The sequence below is a fragment of the Lathamus discolor genome, chromosome 2 (genome assembly GCF_037157495.1).
Source record: "Lathamus discolor isolate bLatDis1 chromosome 2, bLatDis1.hap1, whole genome shotgun sequence".
Classification (NCBI taxonomy): Eukaryota; Metazoa; Chordata; class Aves; order Psittaciformes; family Psittacidae; genus Lathamus; species Lathamus discolor.
The window spans coordinates 83,336,302-83,360,004 of NC_088885.1; the positions used below are offsets into that span (position 1 = coordinate 83,336,302).

Consider the following 23,703-nt stretch of genomic DNA (forward strand, 5'->3'; position numbering starts at 1 on the left):
ACGGGATGCCATCCAGGGGGACATGGACAAGCTCAATAAGTGGGCCCTTGTGAACCTCATGAGTTTCAATATGGCCAAGTGTAAGGTCCTTCATCTAGGTTGGGGCAACACCTCTGGGACCCCTAGTATAAGAAGGACATGGACCTGTTGGAGCAAGCCAGAGGGCCATGAAGATGATCAGAGAGCTGGAGCTTCCCTTCTATGAGGAAAGGCTGAAAGAGTTGGGGTTGTTCAGCATGAAGAGAAGGCTCCATGGAGACCTTACTGCAGCCTTTCAAGACTTAAAGGGGGCTTATAAAAAAGATAGGGACAGACTTCTTAGCTGAGTCTGTTGTGAAAGGACAAGGGGGAATGGCTTTAAACTAAAAGAGGGTCAATTCAGACTAGATACAAGGAAGATGGTTTTTATGATGAGGGTAGTGAAACACTGGAACAGGTTGCCCAGAAAGGTGGTAAATGCCCCATCCCTGGCAACATTCAAGGCCACATTTGAGCAGCTTGGTCAAGTGGAAGATGTCCCTGCCCATGGCAGAGGGGTTGGAACTGGATGATCTTTAAGGTCAGTTCCAACCCAAACTATTCTATGGTTCTGCAATACATATACGTACATATGTAGGTTCTGACAAGTGTTTTTTATAACATGGAACTCAGGTTAGAAGTTTTTTCAGCATCTTGATTATGTCATATTACATAGTCGTATTTCTCAAGGAGAGATACCAAAATCAGACTAACTCGAGATAATGATAAATGTTATAGTGATCATAAATTGTGCCTTAAAGGAAGTAAAAAAATGTGTCCATTGATATGAATACAGTAGTATGTTCTGCAACAAGTAGTAATGACTCCTAGAAACCGGACTGGACATTAAGTTTGTCTCACATGGTCCTTTGTCGTGATTTCAGCTGGGATAGAGTCACTGGCAGAGCACAAGAGACTGAAAAGTCCTTGATCAGGGTAAGTGCAACTGAGCAACAACTAAAACAGTGGTGTGTTATCAGCATTGTTCTCAGACTGAAGCCAAAACACAGCACTGAACCAGTTAACTAAGGAAAAAAAGTAACTATCCCAGCTGAAAACAGAACAGTATTTAACAGTGCATTTTTATGTAAAGCTAATGATATTATGTAAAATTAGTAGTTAACGTATATAAATGCATTGTTTACACTTTATTGAGTAACTTCACATAAAGCAATATTTCAATACAATTTTTCTCTCTATCTTCATTTTTATCACAGTATTGTGTGCCTTTTTATGTCCCTTCCTCAAGTGCAATGAATTTGGACAGAAAGTATACAACAAAATTAAGACTGTTCTGACAAAACTAGATTTTGGAATAGTGGAATATATCAACCAGAGGCAAAAACAGAGATCTGGTGAGTAATTAAGTATAGTTTTAAGTAATGTATTTCTGTATTCAGAGAAGATTTTATTCACCTTGCAGACAGTTTGGTTTGTTCTGTGAAGCCAATTGTAAAGGTATTTTCTGCAATATTCCTATTGAACCTGGCTACTGTTCTTAGCTTTAAAAGGAGTAATTATGTTGGATCTTTGGGTATGGTAAAAAGACCCTATTTCATTGAGGAAAGAAGGCAAGACAGATGGTTCCCTTCGTACTTGATTACATGTACTGCTTTTAGGTTTTTAGAGAAAAATACTTGCTGTATGGCAATTCTTGTCTCTGTTTAGCTTCGGTAAATGTACCCAGGAGAGAGATTCACTCAAGAACACAAAATAAGTACATAGCAGAATTCTTTTCCAGAGACTGAACTCTATTCCGGTATCTAAATCCACCTTGTTTTCACTCTGAACAGCAACAAGAATTTTTCTTTCCCAGATATTCAAAAGCCATTTAAAAATTGCTGTAAGACAGTAGCTAGAAATTAATCAAAATTTTTAGTTAGAGGGGAAGAAATCAGTTTGAAACAAACTCCCAGCTATCTTGCCTGAAATCTTTGTAACATTGGAAACTTTGAGATTTTAAGTATTAAAGCTGTTTCAAGAAAAATACTTACATGAACAATGTTACCTTTGTAGGGTAGTAACATTACTTGCAGGTAGCCTACCCTATTTAGTATTACATCAGTAGATTTCACCTCTGCTTTAAAACCTGCATTTCTTGTAACCATTTATCATAGTATTCTGTTCCTAGACACAGTGAGAGGAACCATCTTCTTTTTCCCCTTCTCTTACATGTAATGCAGTAGTTATTGAAATAAGGACTAATGCATTGAAAATTTTCTTTTGTGTATTATTCACTTTGTTCTACTTTTAAGTGAAACTAGCAGAGAGAGAGATCAAGGTATTGTTTCATGAGTTTCATAAGCCAGCACTGGGAAAATGGTTGAGGTTAGATTTGTTCTTTTCTGCCTCTCACCCTCCAGTTTAATTTAACCCAGACAAGTTACCAACTCTGCTTTCCCACTTGGGTTCACCACATGGATTTATAAATCCTTGTAATGGCACAAGAGAGGAAACAGAAAGTTGCAAAAATAGGCAACCAGGAATAATATGACTGTGTTTTTCAGCTTATATTGGTTTAAAATATTCATGAGGCTTTTCTCAGAGTGTCCTTTCACCTGTAAGGAACAACATTTTACCAGACCTCAGAGGATGTTTTGTATGCATATTTGCATAGAAATGTGAACGCAGGGTAGATGGGTGCAAAGAAGAAGGGGTTTGTGAATGGCAGTTACATGCAATTATGTAGAAAATTGCATTAACACGCAACAACAGAGACTTCTGAAGTAAGTACAATACAGGTAAATAAATCTGTTAGAATGTATTTCAGAGCAATATTATGTCTCCTGCTTTGGCTGCTGCACAATACATTTTGATAAATATCTAGCCTCTCAGTCAGCCTTGTTTCCCTCACCTTAGTAGCGTATTATGTGAATGATGCACTGTATCAATAGGTGAAAGTTTACAGTACTGCACAAGCTGTGTGAAAGAGAACACACACTGAACCTGGAAGTCCATTGTTATGAGTAGGATAAAAAATATTTTTCTTTTCTTTCAGAAACAGCAAAAACAAAACCCACAGAAGATGACAGTGAATTAGACATATCAGCTCTGTGTCCTAAGGTGACTTTTTTTCAGTCAGCCCTGTCTTTGCTTTTAAAAATCTATATAGATAATGGAGAGTATCTAGACTACTGTCTCTGTTCTTCTGTGGAAGACTTTAACCTGCCCAGGAGGCTGTGTTCCTGAACTAAGCAGTATGCTTTAAAAGTGATTCATGGTCTCCATCTTTAGGCTTATACTAATTAACTTAAACTTGTGACTTCTGGACTTCAAGGTAATGGTTTCCTTGGCCTCCTAAACTAAGACACTGTTCACTTTGTATTGGCTGTGGAATGATTAAACTAGAATTTAATAGCAAAGTTGGCTATTTTTATTTGCAGCAGTGAAATCGCGGTTAATTTTTATCAAAATATAAAGGGAAACATTCATAGAAAACCTGCATAATCTGTCAGATACTTTTGTATCACTTGTCTGATCATATTCAGTGATACTACAAATCAGTATATTACCTATAAATATCTTTCTAAATACGTATAAGAACACAGTAATATAATATCACATTTCTATCTTAATATTCTAAATAACTGTATGCCAAAGTATTTTCCATTATAGTCAGAACACTGGTTGGTATAAAAAAGTTCAGGTTTATTGGAATTCTTAGGCAGTATTGGATCAATAGTCATTAGAGCCTGACTCTGACAGTGATCGCTTTGAACTTATTGTGAAAAAAATTGTATTCTGAAAAAAAATAAATTTCTGTCCCATGGGCTAAAAATTTGTAGCTGACATAATTTTATATTGTTGGATAAATTCATAAAGGATAATGATTTTTTTTATTTAGCTAATTTCTGACAGTTATAGATAATGGGCTTGGGTTTTGAACCAAGTTTATGTATTTCTTCACATTTATATGTGTATTTTGTATTTGCAGGCTCATTCTGCTTTCTTTACAGTAGGAATTTCAGAATGAATAACTGGAATTTTCTGTGCTTTAGTATAATACAGCTGTCAGTTATTACAGAGAGGAATGCTTCACTTCTGAGTATTGTATTCTACTCTTATTTTCATATTTCCGCAACTAAAGCTTAAATAGGAGGCACTTTCTATTGCTATGACATGAAAGAGACTTCTTTTTCAGTGTCTAAGCACTGGCTTCCTGTAGTGTGATTTATTTCTTTTTTAGTATAAGAATGCCATGTGTGGGCCTTTTTTTTTTGTGTAGGTTAATCCTGCAGTTGTTGCCAAAGAGCTGTCAGTGTCTGACACAGATGTATCGGAAGTATCTTGGACCGATAATGGGACCTTTAACTTATCTGAAGGGTATTCTCCACAGACAGACACATCTGATGGTATGTAATGGCTTCATCTATTTCATCGATGAGTTGCAGTCATGTAAGTTACCTGAAAATGATAGAGACTTTGAGGACAAGTTTTTGGGGTAGCTGTTTTTTGTTTGTTTGTTTGTTTTCCTGTACAATGAATTTAACATTAATTCCAGTGTTTTATATAATTTTGGATACATCTTGTGTAAGAACTGTCCTCATCTTAAAAGTAATAAAGTACATCAGGAAGTTGATGTATAAGTGATGCATAAGAAATATTTCTAAATAAGTAAGTAGTGGTGGGTAAACCAGACGCAGTGCCAGATTCAGCTCTCCCACTAAAGCTTTTAAGCAAATAAACCTTTTAATTTAGTACCAAAGCTTTTGTGGGTGAGCTATGCAAATAAAAGCTGGGGAAGAAAAAGTAATACTTTGAACTGCTCAACAGCCAATTAAAGAAAGTATTATTAGGTTTTGTTATTAGAATGCTAATGAAGACAGCCAGCAATAAGCCTAAATCAGATGTGAAAACTAAGACTAGGAAAAGATCCTCAAGCACTTGTCTTGATCTTGACCAGATCTTTAAGTTCTTTTTACAAACCAAGCTTTCAGTGAGCACTTTGCCTGACTTAAGGACATCAGTAGTTTGGTGTAATCTTGTCTGTGTATCTGGATTTGTTACTCTGCTTGTCTTGCGTTTCTTTTCTTCTAGGAAAAGTTCACTGTAAATGAAAAGTAAGATGATATTACTTAATGACATTATACAGATGAAATTCATACTTTGTTAATATTTCAAGTTGTAAATAGACAGCTTTATATGATCACAGAATCAGAAGTTGGAGTGAGCCGTTGTCATTCATCTCATTTAACCTCTTATTCAAAGCAGGCTCTACTTCATGAAGTCGTTCAGGGCTGTTACCAGTTTGAAACTTCAGCACCCCCAGTGGTAGAGATTGAGCAACCCACTTGGACAGCCTTTTCCAGTATTTGCTCACCCTCATGATGAAAAAGGTTGTTTATGGTCAAAAATTTCCCATGTTCTAGCTTGTGTCAGTTTACTCCCCTCCTTCCACTGTGCACCTTTAAGAAGAGTCAGGCCCCATCTTCTCTATATCTTCCCATTCAGTAGTTAAGTAGACAGGTATGTGATCCTCCCTTTCCACCTTCTCTTAAGGCCAAACAAAGCCGATTTTCTCAGTATCTCCTCATATTTCCTGTTCTCCAGCACCCTAGTAATTGTGCTGGCCTTCTGAGTGACTCACTCCAGTCCTTCATTGTCTGTCTTGTGCTAGAGAGGTCAAAACTGGACAAAGCACTCCAAATGTGTGCTCTCAGGTGCTGAAGAGAGGGGGGAAATTACTTCCATTGGCTTTTTGACTTCATTTTTTTCAGTAGAGCTCAGTCTGTGGTTGGCCTTCCTTGCTTGTAAGGGCATGCCACTGAATTGCTGTCCACAGGTCTTTTTCTTGAAAGTTGCTTTTTGTCTCATTGCCCCAACCTGTACCTGCTGCACAGGTTATTCCATCCCAGATGCAGGACTTCACATTTGCTTCTGTTGAATTTCATGATGTTTCTTTTCAGCCTGTTAATTTCTCCAGCCTGTTGTGGTCCCCCTGAGGGCACCCTGCCCTCCAGAATATCAGACACCTGCCCTACAGCAGTTCCTTTCTGCCCATGAACTTGCTGAGAGTGCACTCCATCCTGTCATCCCTGTCATTAACATACATTGAACAGTGGTGATTTCAGTAGCTTTGAAAGACACCACTAATAACTGGCCTCCAGTTGTACCCTGTATCACTGATCACAGCTGTTTGACCTTGGCACTCTACTGTTCACTTACCCACTTCGCTCACCAATTTGGCTGTAGGGATAATGTGAGAAACTATAAATAAAGGCATTGCTAAGAGAAAAATAAACAACATCCACTCTTCTCCCCTACGGAGCATTTCAGCAAATGGGACATACACACAAGTGCAAGACCAGACGGGATGCATCCAAGGACTGGCTCATCTCCTGTGAAAGCTCTGTGCACTCTGCATACAGCACAGCCCTTCCTCCTCACCTTCCCAGCCTGTTTTTCCTAAAGAAAGTGGAGAAAATGACATGAGACATTTTTAGGATTCAGTTCCTTAGCCCTTATGAATGCTCCTATTGCTTGTTTTCATAGAAAGTAAGTTCAAAGTGATTATTCTTTTACCTTCTCATTCAAATATTAGATCAGAGTATTCCCTTATGCTCATGGCTCTTCCACAGGCCATGTAGTGTAGCATATGTTTTACACATTTCTAATAATAAATACCGTGCCATTAATGCAGCTATTTAAGTATAATATATTTTTTTTGTTTACATTCTGCTTTTTACCCACTTGAAAACATAAAACAGTCCTGGTCACATGTAGAGTTTCCATTTCCCATTTCCTGTTTAATACAAGCATTGGCCAAGAAAGAAAAATTTATAAATTGAGTTTTTACATTGGGTTTATATCTTTATTTACACAGATACACTTTTTTTTTTTTTTTTTTTAATTCTACAAGTATATTAAAAACTTGTAATATTTCTTATTTACATACATTGTGAAGAAAAAGAGTTGAGAGACCTGTTGTCACCTTACAAATCTTAGGACTGTGTGGTTGGTCTATTTAGAACTATCTGTGGTAAAGATTTATATGGGCTGTTTCATGTACAGCTAGATACCACTTAAGAAAGGTATTTTGCTCACATACCTTTCTATGTTAGGTTGATCTCAGGGGATTTGTGGTATGAGATTTAAGACATTAGTAAATGTATTCAAAGGAACACTTTCAGCATTTTTACATTTGGCTGCTTTTTGGGGAGACCTTTTGCTTTTGCTAACACTGTTTCCTTCTGTTAACCCTGTAATAGATTTTGACCGACCTAGTGATCATGAAGAAGCATTTGCTAGAGATCTGTCAGAATTTCCTTCTTTAGAGAATGGTGCTGGAACAAATGATGACGATGACTCCAGCATTGGTATGCCCATCCAGCAGAAACAAAAAAAGGAACACACGTACTTCAAGGTGGATCATGCTTCCAGACAGAGTAAAGAGAGACCATCCACTACGGGGCTCTCCTTGCCTTTGACCAGTGACCAAACCTTTAATTTAATGAGTGGAATTGCTGGGGATGTCATCGCAGCTGCAGTGTCTGCTGCCATCAAAGACCAGTTGCAGTCTGCGCAGCAAGCTCCCTCACATGCAGCGCCCAGTTTGAGCGAGGAGACAGACACAGAAGAAGCTGATGATTTTGAACTGCTTGACCAGTCTGAGCTTGAGCAGATTGAGAAAGAGTTGGGACTTTCACAAGGCCAAGAAGCAGAATCACAGGAAAAGAAGAAGTCTTCAGGCTTCCTTTCAAATCTGCTTGGAAATCATTAACCTGAAATCACAGCTGGTAATGTAGAAGAAATAAAAATAAAACACAAAAAAAAAATCAAATGCAAAAAAGCAAAAAAAAAAAAAAAAAGGAAAATTCTGAGCTGTAAGCTTTAACTATCCCTTTAGATGTGTTGTAATAATAATTTCTCTTATGCAGAGTGAATTAACTGGATAAATTTCAGCTGATACTGATAGTTTAATGTTTCTGGTAGTTATACTTCGATGTAATAGCATGGAAATGAATTATCTATCCACTGTTCGGTTGCAGATAAGTGTTGAAGGTCAGTTGTTCAAAAGAGTTGGGGGAGAGGATTTTTTTATCTTTTTGCCAACCATGTATTTTGGGATCCTGAGCCAAATTTTCCACATGGGCAGTTTATTTGCCCTGGATTGCCAACCATGTAATACAATTAATGATTCACACAGTGAGGGTAATTTATCAGAGAATTGCCATGAGATTGAACTAAATCTCACTTCTTTCAATCATACCGAAAAGTATAAAACCCCTGCAGTTAGCATTATGTATGGTACATCTAATATAGATGAAACACATTAACCAGCACAACTCTAGTTTAAATATGTGTGCAACACTATCAAAGAACTTCATTTCATTCTTAAAACCTTTAAATTATTTTGGATATGGTGATGCATTTCCAAGGGTTTTTTGCTGTTTTAGGCTTTTAGAGTTGTAAAGTGGTATGCTATTCAACTGATTATCTGCTGCATTCCTTGATAGAGTCTGGTCCTTGGCAGTATTGCCCATGTAAAGTCAGCCAGATTTTTTTATTAAAAACTTAGTATCATTTAAACCAAACCACGTTTTTGGTTGGGAGCAGGTGAGGGGAGGAATTGTTTGGAATATAAATTAGAGATTAAAAAGAAAAAGAGAGGCATTTTTAGGTGCCGCTTCCTTTACTCCAGATTCTGTGGGGTTTAGTTTTTTCCCCCAGGATAGCTGCCATTACTTGCAACAAAAGTTGTGTTGCAAGGTGAATATTTTAAAATTGTATTTTAAGAATTTATTAAGAAAGAAGGTAATTTGATATGGAAGACTCTCAGAATCTTCTTCTTGGCATGTAATTTAAACAAAAAAGACCTTGTTGAAATTATTTGCCAGTTTAAACTCCATGCATGCTGAGCAAATGGCCTAGGAACTTAAGAAGGTAACTTAATTTTTTCTAGGGCTTTTTTTTTGTTCACCTGTGATGAAACTGAGTTGCAACACCAAGCAATAGTAATCAAAGAAATAGAAAGAAGTAAAGCTATTGTTTTTAATGTGATGTAAGCCATTAGCAAAGTTGAGGGACCATGTCAGCTGCTACTACTACTGATTTTCCATTTGCTGGCATTTGAAGAGGTGAATACCGTCATTTAGGACCCTCAGAAAGTACAGCAACAGATGATAAAATTATTTCACTAACATGTATGTGTAGGCAAACCTGTGTTTGAAGTTAGCTCCATTTTATTTTACTTTGAGGTAAAAACCAGACAGATGGCCAAAAAAAGTGTAGCGAAACGGAAATTGCTGAGAATTTTTGACACTAGCTTTATTGTTGCTTGTGCATTTGTGTCAGTAATGCATATTGATCGTGTTTGCTGTCCTTTGCCAGTCAGAAAAGTGAGCCTGTGCCTTCATTATCAAATCCATTATGAACTTAGTGGATGCTGGATACAGATCCAAGATGCAGCTTTTGAAATTACATCATCTTGACATTAAAAGCAAGTTTCTGGAAATGATTGAAAAAACATGGCCATGTCACTTCCACAGCATTGGTTGCAAAGTTTCTTTTTTAGCTTCCCCCAGACTGAACTTCCCATTTGAAAAACAAAAAACAAAAATAAGCTTTTCCTGGGAAATCAGTAAGTTTAAAGGCCATTTAAATTTCTCAGATGAGTTAAAATGCTTATTCCTTGCTGCATGATTAGGACAATCTATACAGTCAGAAGAGTCCAACTTCCAAGTTGCTGGTGAAACTTTATAGGACACCCAAAAACCTGTGTACTTCCTCGTACAGGAGTATACTGGTGCCAGGAGGGAAACAGGCTACAGCACAGGGAGAGGTGGGAGGGAGGGAGCAGAGCCTAGTCTAGCCTAGCCTAGCCTAGCTTTTCTGGGATGGATTTATGGGATGGACTAGCTGGCTGTCAGTTATGGCATTATAACAGTGTGCACTTTATTGTTGTTTTATGAAGAATACTCGTGGTCATAAAAATGCATAATGCAGGGGCACTGTTCTAGGGTAACAGTTTAGATCAAGAAGGAAAAGCAGTTGGAGGAGTTTCTTGGACTTTTTGTAAATGATCCATTTTCTGGTTTCAAGATAGAAGACATTGATTTTTTTTCTCTGGTACGAGTCTTTTTTTCAGAAAGAAAAACAAAGCAAAACATGAACAAGCAATCATTAAAGTTAAGGGGCATAATTTTGAAATAGATTTGAGTATCTTTAGAATTTTATTTTTATTTTATCATGGTAGTCAAATCCATTCAAGTCCCTAAATACTGTGTAATGGGAAGGAGCTAATACTGTAACATTTAGTATTCTTCCTCAGATAGTGGAAGGGTGTTTAATATTCTGCAGGAAATCACCTCTTTTCTCCCAAAGAAGCACACATAAGAAATACTTTGCTTGGACGTGATACATTCCAATGACAGCAGTTTGACAGCAAAACCCACAAAATATTTCTCTCCTTTCTGAGATCCCTTGCACACTGCCCAGTTGGAAATCCCTCAAGAAACCTTCACCTTGCTGTATGCTAGCAGCTGCCACAAAGTGGCAGTTACTTCAGAGCTCCTGTCACAGTGGTCCACAGCATGTTTCCTACCGAGCACTGTCATCACCTTCTCATCTTCCAAAACTGAATACACAGGCAAGAAGAAAGGCAAGCAAGCTTTGAAACGTGCTTCTGTTCCCATGGAAAGTCTGCTGGTGTGCCATTTCCAGTCAAAAGGCAGCACAGGCAGAAAGAGGGCATAGGTCAGGGTGTGGACGAATGAGCATGGGGTAACGGAGTATGATCTTGCTATGGAATCAGTCCTGCTTCTGTTGCCTGCTGTGCTCTCACCTAGCAGTAAATGGAGGAAGCCATGTATTTCTGCAGTAGTGGGGTTGAAGTGCTCCCCCTCCCTCGCCGTGCAGTGGCTTCCTCACACATCTCTACGGTGTGTGTCGGGAGTGTGTGTTTGTGGGATGCAATTCAGTCCTTCATACTCATGAAATTTCCCCTTGTGTTAGTAAGTCTGAGTGACAGAGGGATCACCATTTGGCCAGTGGGTGGCTTTCATTGTGCCAAATCCGGCATAAAAGCACCTATTTTCGGCACACATGGCTTTCTGTGTGTATGTACTACACAACTACTTACTGTTCTTAAGTTTGTTTGTGGAAAAAAAAACATGTTCCATTTAGAGGAGGGGAGATCATGCTAACCCAAAGTAATAGGATCTGAAGAAATACTTGTTTTACTTGGTTTTTTGTTCGTTTTGCACTTTTTCCAGGCTGTCTAAGCCTTCTGAACAATTTCCCTGTAGTCTCCTTGTCTGTTCTCAGCATACGAGCAGCGTCAACAGTCTGTGAGTAACACCTGTCCAGGTAACCAGAAACTGGAAAATTACAAAAATGTCTTTATTTAAAGTATTTTGCAGCACTTTACCTAGCCTGATTACTATTTTGTAAACATGGAATTATTATATTGATTGTTTGTAAAACCATTTAATAAATATGTGTTAGTTTTTATCTTTCATCCTGTTGAATTGTATGTTTGTTCCCAAAGTAGGAAACAACCGTGACCAAACCCCACAAGGACAACACCAGACCCCCTTAGCAGGGTTTCTGCTGATGTCTGTTCCCAGCCTGACCTGGGCTCGCACCCACTGAACCCGTCTGACAACGTTACATAGTATTATGTAAAGGAAAAGGACCTGGGGTGCCGACTGATGGCCACTGAACATGAGCCAGCTTGTGCCCAGGCAGCCAAGAGGGCCAACAGCATCCTGGCCTGTATCAGTAATAGTGGCCAGCAGGGCCAGGGCAGTGATCATCCCCCTGTACTTGGCACTGATGAGGCTGCACCTTGAATCCTGTGTTAGTTCTGGGCCCCTCACTGCAAGAGAGACATTGAGGTGCTGGAGTGGGTCCGGTGAAGGGTCTGGAGCACAAGTGTGATGAGGAACGGCTGAGGGAACTGGGGCTGTTCAGTCCAGAGAAAAGGAGGCTCAGGGGGGGCCTTATCCCTCTGTACAGCTACCTGAAAGGAGGCTGTAGCGAGGTGGGGGTCAGTCTCTTCTCCCAAGTAAGAAGCAGTAGAGCAAGAGGTAATGGCCCCAAGCTGCGCCAGGGGAGGCTTAGACTGGGTATTAGGAAAAATTCCTGCACAGGGAGGGTGCTCAGGCATTGGGAGCAGGCTGCCCAGGGCAGTGGTGGAGTCACCATCCCTGAAGTGCTCAAAAACCGCACAGGTGAGGCGCTCAGTGACATGGTTCAGCGGTGGTCTTGGCAGTCCCGGGATGATGGCTGGACTTGATGATCTTTAATGTTCTTCTCCGGCCCAGCTGATTCTATAGTTCCGCTTCAGCAGCCAGGCCGCGGGAGAGCTGGTTTCCGGCCGGGCAGCGGCGGGGACAGGAGCGGCGCCGGGCTCCCCGGACCGCCATCTCCCTCTGGCGGCGCGGCGGGCCGTGCGGCCTCCGCGGTGGCAGCGGCGTGGGGCGGAGCTGCCTTGCCGGAAGAAGGAGGCCTTGTTCATCTGCCGGGCAGAGCGTGGCGTGGTCCTGCGCCGGCGGCAGCGGCCTGCAGCGGCCTGTCGTCCTGCGGCTGGCAGGTGTGTGTCCTGTGGGGCGGGAGGGGCGGCGGGGAGCCGGCACGGCCCGGCCCGGCACACCTCCCCTCCGCTCTATCAGGAGTGGCGGGGGAGGGACGAGGCCCAGGCCCAGCCGCAGCGGGTGGGCCGCGGCGGCCGGGGGTTGGGCTCCGTGGTGCGGATCCTCCTTGTGGTGCGGGTCCGGGTCACGGCTGGCAGCAGCGGCAGGCTTCGTGCTGCTTTGGTTCAGGTTATTTCAGTCGTTCGTGTCTCCCCGGGTGTAAGCGGTGCGGTCAGTTTCCGTGTCCGGCTGGTGAGCTCAGGCTTGGCTTGTGTCAGTCTTACGGACACCGGATCAATTCAGATTCACATAAAAGCAACTGAAAACAGGCGTCGTAAAGGCCCTGTGGGACAGCCAGCCTGGGGCTGAAGGCTTGTGAGTGCCTCGGGCCTTGTTTTCCTGAGCCTCAGCGCTTTGGGTTTGTGGGTGAGAATGCCCCGGAGTAAGGGGCAGAGCTGGCGAAACCTCGCGGGGCTCTGCGGGGGCTGTTTCTGCTTTACACGGCTGGGGTGGTAAACGTTATTTCTCCACTCAGTAGTCAGGCGTGGAGGTTTATGCGTTTAGATCCTCTCAGTTACATACCTTTTCTGGCCTGTTTTGGGTTTCCTTCTTTTCCGTTAACCCCAGGATAATCTAGTGTGTAGCAGCTGTCTGCCTGTCACAGAATGGTTTGGGTTGGAGAGGACCTTAAGATCAAGTAGTTCCAACTCCCTGCCAAAATAGACCAGATCAGACTGAGGTCTCTGTAAGGATTTTGTGATTAACAGCATGATTCCATGTCCGTTGATTTATGGCAATAAAATACCTGCTTGGACTGGGAAAGGGATAAGGAGCTCTGCGGGTGGGAGGGCAGTGCTTCAGGGAGCAGCTGGGATCCTTTGGAAGGCAGAGAATATATTTTCCTCTGAAACAAATTTCATGTTACACTGAAAGGATGAGTAACACTATTTCAAATAAAATATCTTGGCCTTTATTTTCTGCTAATGTGTTCTTTCTCACCGTAGGATTACGGATAGCACTGCAGTAAAGTCCAGTTCTTCCAGGGAACAAGAATTTCATAAGGTACCTTTCAGCTCTGCGTACTTGTGTCTTTCATTGCTGCTTCTGCCTGTTGGTAGCTTCTTGGAGGGCTGCCGTTCCTCTGTCTGCTTTTAGACCTCCTCCTCCTCCTGATGTATTAGTTAGGGTTTTTTTCAGATTAAAACACAGTTTTTCTAAATCACTTAAAGGATGGGAGTGGCTTTAGTGATCTCCAGTTAGAACGTGTTTTTTTGCTCTTTGCCTTCAGAGTGTTCAAGAGATTCCACCAACTTTGTTTAAAAGGAAGAAAAGGTCAAGTTTCATTAAGCACTGAAAAGGAAGGAAGGAAACTTGTGGGTTTGAAAAAGACAGCATCAGGGATAGGTCACTGCCCTCTAGATCTCTTTTGACAACCAAAGCAGCACAGCTGAGATGAATGGTGGGAAGTGGAGGAAGACCAGGAGTGGGGGTGGCTTCAGGCACTACATGTAGGCATAGCTGCACTACATGTAGGCATAGCTGACCGTGTTTCCAGATTAACAGTTCTGCAGTGTGAAGTTTTGTTGACAGAATGTGCACTGTACTAAAGTAGATGAAAGGGTTTTATTTTAAAATGTGATAGCTGTTTTCCAATCTGATTAGGCTGTGGAAAATAGGAAGTGGGCATGAAAGCATGTTTTCCCATTTTTACCCTTGTTCTGGAGCAGTCACTGATCTCCTCAAAAGCCTATAATTGGCAGAACAGAAGCTCGATAAGAAACATTGGTTTCTCATTCTCAGTAAAAAGTGCACAGCTTTTGAAGCACTGCTGCCAAGGCTGGGGACCCTCTCATCCTGTGACTTAACCTGGATGAGCACAGTGGGTGCTAAGTCCAGAGCTGGGATTCTCTTGCAGCTGCTGTGGTATGAGTAATCTCTGATAACTGTATCAAAGTCTTTTCTTTTTAATTCCCTTGTCCTGGTTTCAGTACATAACATGCTGATTGGTAATCATAGAACCATAGAATATTTAGGGTTGGAAAGGACCTTAAGATCATCTAGTTCCAACCCCCCTACCATGGGCAGGGACACCTCACACTAAACCATGTCACCTAAGGCTCTGTCCAGCCTGGCCTTGAACACTGCCGGGGATGAAGCATTCACAGCTTCCCTGGGCAACCCATTCCAGTGCCTCACTACCCTCACAGTAAAGAACTTCTTCCTTATATCCAATCTAAACTTCCCAAGTTTAAATTTGAACCCGTTACCCCTTGTCCTGTCACTGCAGTCCCTAATGAAGAGTTTCTCTCCAGCATCCCTATAGGCCCCCTTCAGGTACTGGAAGGCTGCTATGAGGTCCCCACGCAGCCTTCTCTTCTCCAGACTGAACAGCCCCAACTTTCTCAGCCTGTCTTCATATGGGAGGTGCTCCAGTCCCCTGATCATCCTCGTGGCCCTCCTCTGGACTTATTCCAACAGTTCCATGTCCTTTTTGTATTGAGGGCACCAGAACTGAACGCAGTACTCCAAGTGGGATCTCAGGACAGCAGAGTAGTTGTCTAATAAATTTAATTCTGTACAAGAACTGTATATCTTATGCTGCCTTACATGGGTGCTGCCAGCATGTTGTGTTTGGGTTTTTTTGTGGCTGTTACTTGCCTTTGTTATCATGATTATTATTTTTTCCCCCAGTTTCTAGTAATGGCAACCTACACTTGCATCACTTGCCGCGTGGCTTTCAAGGATGCCGACATTCAGCGTGCCCATTACAAAACTGACTGGCATAGATACAACCTGAAGCGTAAGGTCGCTGACATGCCTCCTGTCACAGCTGAGAACTTCCAAGAGAGAGTCCTAGCGCAGAGAGCAGTGGCAGAGGAGCAGAACAAAATCACTGCCACTTACTGCACAGTTTGCAGCAAGAGATTCTCCACCTTCAATGCCTACGAGAATCACTTGAAGTCCAAGAAGCACTTAGAGTTGGAGAAGAAAGCTGTCCAAGCTGTCAGCAAGAAGGTGAAAATACTAAATGAAAAGAACCTGGAAAAGGGGCTGGCTCCAGAGAGTGTAAACAAAGATGAAATGAATGCCGCTATTCAGCAAGCCATCAGAGCTCAGCCGTCTTCCTCTCCAAAGAAGATGCCTTTTCCTCCTAGTGATGCAAGTAGCTCTCCTGCTTCTATGGTAAGTGCCAGCTTATCACAGAGTAGAGAACGATCGGAAAAACCTCCACGTCTACAGTGGTTTGAACAGCAAGCGAAGAAGCTGGCCAAACAACAGGCAGAGGAAAAAGAGGATACGGAAGAAGGTAAGGCAATAAACATACTGACAATAGATAGCTTGGGTTAAACGGTTTTGCATAAAAACCTCTTTATATTTTTGCAGTAGTACAGCATTTTCCGTCACAAAAGGTCTTCCTGTTAAGTAAATTAACAAAGGAGTTAAGGCTGGCCCATGGTTGCTGTCAAGGACTCTGTGTCAGTGTTTTAACTGCCAGCTGTCAAGATATTAATGCTTGTGAAGGTTGAATATAAGCAGTTACTAACCTGAGCACTGTTTCCTATGTGAGAATCCAGGGGAAGTTTCGTTTAAGGGAGGCTAACATAAAAGGTTACCCTAAAACTACTTCTGAAAAATAGATGAACAAAAATCCAGTCACGATCATTTGCTGTTGTCCCACCAATCACTTCACTGATCCGTTGAAGGAAGTGGGGCGGGTTTTGCTTTTCTCTGCCTATCAAGACCAGTGGAGAAGGTCTGCCTTATGCTGTGTGGCATAGCTTCTCAGCATGTCGGCATCTGTATTAAAACTGGTTCAGGAGTTGCCACCCCAACTGCCTTTTCCTGCTGCTTTTCCCTCACCACTTGTGTGGAGACAGGTCTTTGTTGGAGGTCAGCCTGGAAAGGAGACAACTGAAAAGATCGGAGCTTAAGATTTCCCAGAAAAGGCTTATTTGTAACCTGGATGCTTTCAGTGCTGTAGTTTACAGTGCAGCTCCAAATGCATCTCTCTGAGCAGCCCAATGGGGTGATTAAGCTGCAGCAAGGGGGCAGGTGTGAATGGAGTGGGACCATACTATGTCTGCTCCATTACTGAAACCATTGTAACAGATGCAATAACATGACACATCAATTTTATGCTGCTGAAGTTTCAGTTGCAGTTCAGGGAATCTGTTCTACAAAAGTAGAAACATACACCTCTGAACATGCTTTTTAACATCTAAAGAAGGAGCCAACTTGCACCTGTTTTGTATTAACGTGTTAGTCATAAATTGTAATGCTAAATCCTGGTAGGTTTCTGAATGTTAATTTTTTCTTTTTAAGTGTTTGTCCAGGAATGTTTCCTGAAAGTCCTGTTAATTCAGTGTGAGGCTTTTAAAATTACTGAGCTATTTCCTATAGCAAAGTTCTCTAGTTATCATCCTACAGCACTAGGGAGCATCGTGTTCCGTGTTCACAGACACTGTGCACATGGCAGTTGAAAGGGGACCAGTAGGAATAGAGTACAGCAAAATGCTCACTGCCCCAGATCTGAACTCCTTAAACCAGATTTCTAGACACCTCTGGAAGTATAGTCAGATTGCTGGTTTGTTTATCCTTAATCAGCTCTGCAGTAATCTTGCAATTGTGTAAAATTGTTAGTATATCTTGGTGTGTACTAACACATAGTTTGTCTGTGGCAGCTGGCTTTGTTCTTTGTTGTTAAAGGTGTATGTGTGAACAGGAGTGTGGTTCCCCTCACTTCTGGAAATGAGTATTTGCATGATTCTGGCAGAGTTGTATTGTTTTTAATGAGCCATGCTTGCATTCTTGTGCTGTGGTGAATTAAATTTAAGGCTTCATAACAGCAATGAAGTGTTAATAGCTGAGAAGATGGAAGGGAAAGCATACTAGAATTGCCAGCTTTGTTTATGAGCAGACTTAATCTTTTATATGCATCTTACAAGAAAAGATGTTTTACTGGCAGTTGTATATTCTTGCACCTGGAAGTGACTGTGTGGCACTTCACTGTGAGAATAGAAAATACAGTATTTTCTGTGATAACTTTTTCTAGCTTAATTGGAACTCCTATTGCTTGGGACAAGTAATCATATAAATAATTTTGTTTTAAAACTTCCTTTTAAAGACTGGGAAGATATGGATTCTGATGAAGAGATTGGCTCTGAAGAAGAGATGGAAAGTGTAGGAGGAGAAGAGGAGAGGCAGGCAGAAGCTGAAAGCACTCCTGCTGCTGGGGCCATACCAGTCACAGACTGCTTATTCTGTCCCCACCATTCCAGATCTCTCACAAAAAATGTGGCACATATGACAAAAGCTCACAGTTTCTTCATTCCAGATATAGAGTACCTTGTGGATCTCAGAGGACTAATCAAGTACCTGGGTATGCCTGCAGATGTTCTCCAATTTCTTTATTGCTTACTTTCACTTGGATATGACTTTAAAAGGTTTTTTGGGTTTTTTTTAGTGTAAAAATCTGAGTGCTTTATTTTTATATAAATATATAAAAATATCTGAGTCCAGTATTTTTATCATGAACAAGACCACAGTCTTTTTGGGGAGAGTAAGAGAAAACCTTACTAAGCAAATGGGGTCTTGTACCTGTATCAGTAATTTTCTAATGCTGAGAAAACTGTCCAACTACATGTAGTCTAGGACAAAACTCTGTTACTAAAGTGTGCACATGAACTACTAATGGGTCACAAGTATTTGCCTCATTGTAAGTGACCTAAAAGCCATAAAAAAAAATGTATCTTCCTTGAAGCTTACAAATAATGGAGAGTAAAAGAATTTTGAAGTATTAGATGGAAAACCGTTGGAAGTATGAAATTTGTTGGTGAGAATACATCTTGATCAATACCTTGTCATAAGGAACCTTTAAATGCGCAGATTTGTCCTTGATGAAGCCATATGGTCAAGGCATAGGAACAGCAGGGCTGTTGTAGAAATGAAGGGCTCAAGGCTCTTGCTCTGTCTGTCTGCAAGCTGGGAAGCTACACTACAGAAATGTTAATTATTGACAAGGGAGGCTCTGTTCAGACCAATAGAAGTGTTAATGTTTTCTGCAGGAGAGAAAGTTGGCATTGGGAAAATCTGCATCTGGTGCAATGAAAAAGGGAAATCCTTCTACTCTACAGAAGCAGTACAGGCTCACATGAATGATAAAAGCCACTGCAAACTCTTCACAGATGGAGATGCTGCCCTGGAATTTGCGGACTTCTATGATTTTAGGTGAGAGAGAGCCTTTCTTTGAGTGGAGCACAGACAAAAGGACAGCTGAATATTACATCAGAAACTATTATTAATTCTTAAAATTTCATCCTGGTTCTGGTTCTGATGCTTATTTTGCATAGCTGGTTCATCACTTTTCTAGGTAAGCATAACATCATGACTGCTTATCCTCTCCTGTGACCACTAATGCCAGTTTTACTTGAAAATATATTTCGAATTCTGTTTTGTATGTTTGCTGTTACTGAGTTTAGATTTCAGTGCACCAGCAAAGACCATAAAAGGGTGTAACTGTCTCTTAAATTTTAGGCAGATTATGGACTTTATACGTACTATGGACTTTTTTAAGTAGCTGGAGTTAAACAGGACTACTGAGATTTAAAGGCTTTTTGTTCAACTTCCCATAGCATATCCGAAGCTGTGTTCATTTTGGTCAGAAATAACCTATTACGGTAACAGATTTAGTGGAGCTTCTTGGAGCACTCATTTAATGGTTGTGCTGCACAGTGGGCTGTGGGCTGTGTGCTGCATGGTGGGCTGCATGGTGGGCTGCACAGTGGTGGCTTTTCAGCCTAACTTGCTGTTAAGTGTGCAGCAGCAGAACCATACTGAGTTCTGCACATAGAAGTGGGTGAAGGATGGGTGGGCTTTGTCTTCAGCCTGTATTCAGGGCAGGGTGCTACTGGAAAGAGCTCTCAAACCAACATAAGTGAAACTTAACAATATCTGTGGCTTGCTGTAGCTGTGTGTGGCAATTCTGTGTAGTGGTTCTGGATAGTTGTGGCTGCTCACCATGTATGAACAATGTACTGCTACTCTTCCACAGGAGCAGTTACCCTGATCACGAGGATGAGGAAGATGTGGAGGTGCCTGGAGAGCGCCCAACAGAGAGAGAGTTGGATTATGATGATGACACCATGGAGCTGATCCTTCCTTCAGGTAGTTCAGGCATAGTATTTGTGTTACAATGTACTTTCTGCATTTCTTATAGCTGCAGCCTTTTCCTGCAGCATAGGTCACTGGTTTTTCCCTTGTTGAGAGAAAGTAATTCTGCATTTGTCTTTGGGGTTTTGTCCTCATCTTTCATCATTTCCATTACCAAGTAAGTCAGCTTTTTCAGCATTAATGTGTATGTGGACTGAGGCAGGGGGTTCCTTTGCTCACCTTACCTCTTCATTGACATGTGATTCATGGTATACTCCCAACATTTCTATATCTTGTTTCAGTGCAACTTGGAGAAGCTCTAACTGAAGTTATCTAGTGTAGGTATTTTTCAGGGAGGCAGCTGGTAACTAACTTAGTAAACTAGTTCAGAAATATTATTCTTTTTTTCAGAAACCTTTCTCTTGCCTCGTGTAGCATTTGGCTGTCTTGCTTACTTATATTTGGTTGGTTTGGTGGGTTTTGTATGATGGGACTTCAGTCTTTTCATTCTGAAAAGTGCTGCCAACTATGTAGTTACAGAAGACTTCCTGAATGTCAGCAAGTTACTTCCCTGGTTACTTTGAAACAGCATTGCCTGTGTGCTCCTTCCCCTAATTAAAATACAGTTTTCTGATAGCTGCCTGTTTGTAGCTAAGGCCGTCTTGAACAACAGCATTCTTTGGTTTTGTTACTTCAAGGTAGAGTGCAGTACAGCAGCTGTTATGATAATTACATTGAGTTCCTAATAGTCCTGAAGCTTTTAAGAACTTTTAAAAGCATTTCTCAGCACAGGTATTTTCTACAGTTTTCATAATATGCCAAGTCCTACATTTCAGAAGCTGCTTCGTTATACGTAATAAGATGTCCCCTCCTCTGAGCAGGTGCAAGAGTGGGTCATCGTTCTTTAATGAGATACTACAAGCAACGATTTGGTCTGTCACGAACAGTGGCTGTAGCAAACCACAAGAAAACAGTGGGTCGTGTGTTGCAGCAGTACAGAGCTTTGGGCTGGACAAGTCAGACAGGTGAGTGACAATGTGGGGTTTTTGCAGAGGAAGAAGTTCTAGGGAGTCATTACTCTGCAATTAAATAGGTTGAGTTTGTTTCACATTTGAGGTTTTATGCAGTATCCCTTATATTTAGCTCCCTTATATTTAGTTCCCTTTCATTCCCGACATCCAAACAGAATAAGTTATAGGAAGTTGAATGCATCTAAAATCCATTGCAGCTTCTGTGCAAGCCTTTCAGTGCATTAGCATGTGTGTTTTGGTATTTGGTGACTTCCTAAGATTTGTTGGTTTCTGCCGTCAAAACCACTGCTCTTGCTATTTAATAATGTTAACATAAACCAGTCTTTCTTTGTCAGTAGAATACTTTTCTGATTGGGGAGCAGTGATGTGGTCTATATCCACTTTTGAAATAGAAGAATCACACCCACCTATACCAGTACTGGAATGTAAAACAACCTTTTCCTTTAATCGCAGTTGTGGATATTCATAGAGGGAACTGACTTTGCCCAAGAGAAAAGAAACATGCCAGTAGTGGAAGGGAAACATACAGCTGACTGCTGCTGTAAATGGACAGATATGCTGGTTTGCATAAAAGTTGCTTACACTCTACCCATCTTTCTCTTCCTCCTCTCTCCCTGAAGGGGCAGCCTATGCTCAGCAGCGTGATATGCAGTACCTGCAGAGGATGAAGTCAAAGTGGTTGCTCAAGACAGGAATGAGTAACAACGCTACAAAGCAGATGCATTTCCGGATGCAAGTCAGATTCTGAGTTCCTAAGAGAGCTGCACACAACTGTTTTCTGGAAAGAGGGATTTAATGGCTTCTGGCTCAAGGATTCTGTTGTTAAAATGGACTCGGTACTTATCAAATGGGATGTGTACACTGGTGTGCCTTCCTGTTTATGGGAAGAAGAGCAGGGATCTTGTCCCTTCCAGTGAGATGAAGGTTGGCTTAGCTTAAAAAATAAAATATCTTAAATGGGATATGTGGCAAAGTAGTCCCAGCTGTTAACTGTGGGGCAGTTGACATTATCATTTGTCTGATTGTCTTCGTTTTCCAATTCTGCAAAATGCCAAGAGAAGATCCTAGGCCTGAGAGGCAGTGTGTTGAAGGTTTTCACTGGTAGTACCATATGTAAGTTAGCTGGGTGTTTTGGACTATCTAGTTGGCACTAAAGAAGTGAAAACTTGAGATTGTGGGATGGTTAAGTGATAATTGGTTGAAGAAATGCACTGATGAAAAATAGAACTCCAGGATTAATACTGTCCTCAGAAGTTGGCTGTACTTGCTTTATGCTCCATCTCAGGGCTGGATTAGTATTTTACAGTGAAGTTGGTCTATGTTGAATTTAATCAGTTTTTCTACCTAGAACCTGCTCAAAAGTACCATAACGTCTAGATCAATGTAAATCAAAATTTCAGATGATCTTTTAAAGGCTTTCTGATTAAAACTCTAAATTTACTGTTGATTTCAACTTTGGTTGTTCCTATTGAGTACTGGTGTTTCGTATGATCTTGCTGGAGGAAGGTGACCCCAGGAGACATGTATTGGCTAGAATGGAGGCACGGTTTCCCACTGAAGTAGGTGAACTGTTACAGGCAGTTGTAGACAAAATCTGCCTGTTAAACAGTTGAGGCAGCAGCACTGGTGTTGGTCCTGGTGTTGTACGTGTTTAAAAGCTTCCATGACCTTACCAGTTCCTCTGACCTCACATAAGGAGGTGATACTTACACACAAAGGTGTAGACTCGCTCATGAAGCCCCTAGCTGTAGCATGCACTGTGAGTGTATGATGCCACAGGCAAATTGCTGTTTGCTTGGCTATGAATTCATCATTAAGGCATTTGCAAATGGTTACAGTCAATTTGTACTGCTTCATTTTAGGATGACTCTGGATTCCCTGGTAGTGACTTCCATTGTCATGACTTTCATATAAATTTTTCTGCCTGTCTTGTGAATGGGGTGTGCATAATATCAATGGGAATGACAGGGGAAGACTTTGCCAATTAAAACACTGTATTTTGACCTCTTAAAATGATCCGCTAAAGTCTTCCTAAGAAATAAATTCAGGAAAAGTAGTATTGTTGGCATATCAGCGCAATCATTTCACAATGGAGGTGCGTTCTGTGTGTGCTCACATTTCAATTTGTTCTAGTGGGTTTTGTTTGGGTTATTTGGCTTTACTGTCAAAGTTAGAAGGAGATCTAGTCTTAATTATATGACTGAAACTATGTGGATCTTAAAACACTGTATCCTTCACTACACTTATAACCTGGCCCAACTTGCAATTATGGTATGGATTTCTGGCACCGAGGGTATATCCTACTTTTATTTGTCAGGCCTCAGCGTCTAGCCCTTGAACTGCTTGTATCTTTCTTTGAAGTTAAGAGATTACTACCAAAGGGTCTTATGCCCATGGACAAGTTAGATTGTCTTTACACAAGGAGCAAAATGAAATGCCACAAAAATGTAGAATTAGAAGGGTTAGATTTCTTAATCAGAATCTTAACTTGAAGCCTGCTGAAGTGGCTTTGTACACCAGTCTCAGTCAGCAGTGAGCATCAGAGCGGTTGGTATTCAGTCTGGAGCTTTTAGAAAACAGTCATGGAATATTCAAAACTTACATTAAAGACAGTACAATTATCCTGGAAAAGTCTTTTGCATAACCTAGTACAGTTGCTAAAGTCCTAGAGGTAGGTGTTAAAGGAGTCTTGGCAGTGAAGGCAGAATTACAAGGAGATGATTGATCTGATGACAGATGATGTCGTGTCTGCAAGGTTCAGTCTGAAGGTACGCTGAGCTTGCTGCTCTCTGCAGTGTGAAGGGGCAAGCAAAGGAAACTTCAGTTCTCTGTGTACACTTGCTCAAAGAAGCCTGCTGGTTGTAAAAAGATGGGGATTGCCTGAATTTCCCAAACAGTCTAGTTCTCAAAGAAATGCAAGCAAGCAAAAG

At 41.2% G+C, this 23,703-nt stretch overlaps 2 protein-coding genes across 6 annotated transcripts in view; both read left to right on the plus strand.

Moving 5' to 3' along the window:
• Window positions 1–11,476, plus strand: part of RETREG1 (reticulophagy regulator 1) — a 64,848-nt gene extending 53,372 nt beyond the window's left edge. For all 5 annotated transcript variants that reach the window (XM_065667577.1, XM_065667580.1, XM_065667578.1 and 2 more), the window contains 4 exons: window positions 1,236–1,373; window positions 3,017–3,081; window positions 4,244–4,370; window positions 7,227–11,476. In XM_065667577.1, coding sequence (XP_065523649.1) covers window positions 1,236–1,373; window positions 3,017–3,081; window positions 4,244–4,370; window positions 7,227–7,738 — 842 coding nt within the window. In that variant the 3' untranslated portion in view covers window positions 7,739–11,476. The remainder of the gene's footprint in view (window positions 1–1,235; window positions 1,374–3,016; window positions 3,082–4,243; window positions 4,371–7,226) is intronic.
• A 2,121-nt stretch (window positions 11,477–13,597) lies between these two features.
• ZNF622 (zinc finger protein 622) lies at window positions 13,598–22,226 on the plus strand. The gene is made up of 7 exons (XM_065667583.1): window positions 13,598–13,655; window positions 15,285–15,900; window positions 17,719–17,973; window positions 18,659–18,821; window positions 19,645–19,757; window positions 20,624–20,767; window positions 21,394–22,226. Exons 2-7 carry the CDS (start codon window positions 15,294–15,296, stop codon window positions 21,519–21,521), a joined length of 1,410 nt encoding a protein of 469 aa, XP_065523655.1. The 5' UTR covers window positions 13,598–13,655; window positions 15,285–15,293; the 3' UTR covers window positions 21,522–22,226.
• The last annotated feature ends 1,477 nt before the right edge of the window (window positions 22,227–23,703 follow it).

Coding starts and splice junctions, on each gene's coding strand:
- ZNF622 (XM_065667583.1), top strand. CDS start 15,294: ATGGCAACCTACACTTGCATCACTTGCCGCGTGGCTTTCAAGGATGCC. Junction 15,901..17,718: donor AAAAGAGGATACGGAAGAAG/GTAAGGCAATAA, acceptor TTCCTTTTAAAG/ACTGGGAAGATATGGATTCT. Junction 19,758..20,623: donor GGAGCTGATCCTTCCTTCAG/GTAGTTCAGGCA, acceptor TCCTCTGAGCAG/GTGCAAGAGTGGGTCATCGT.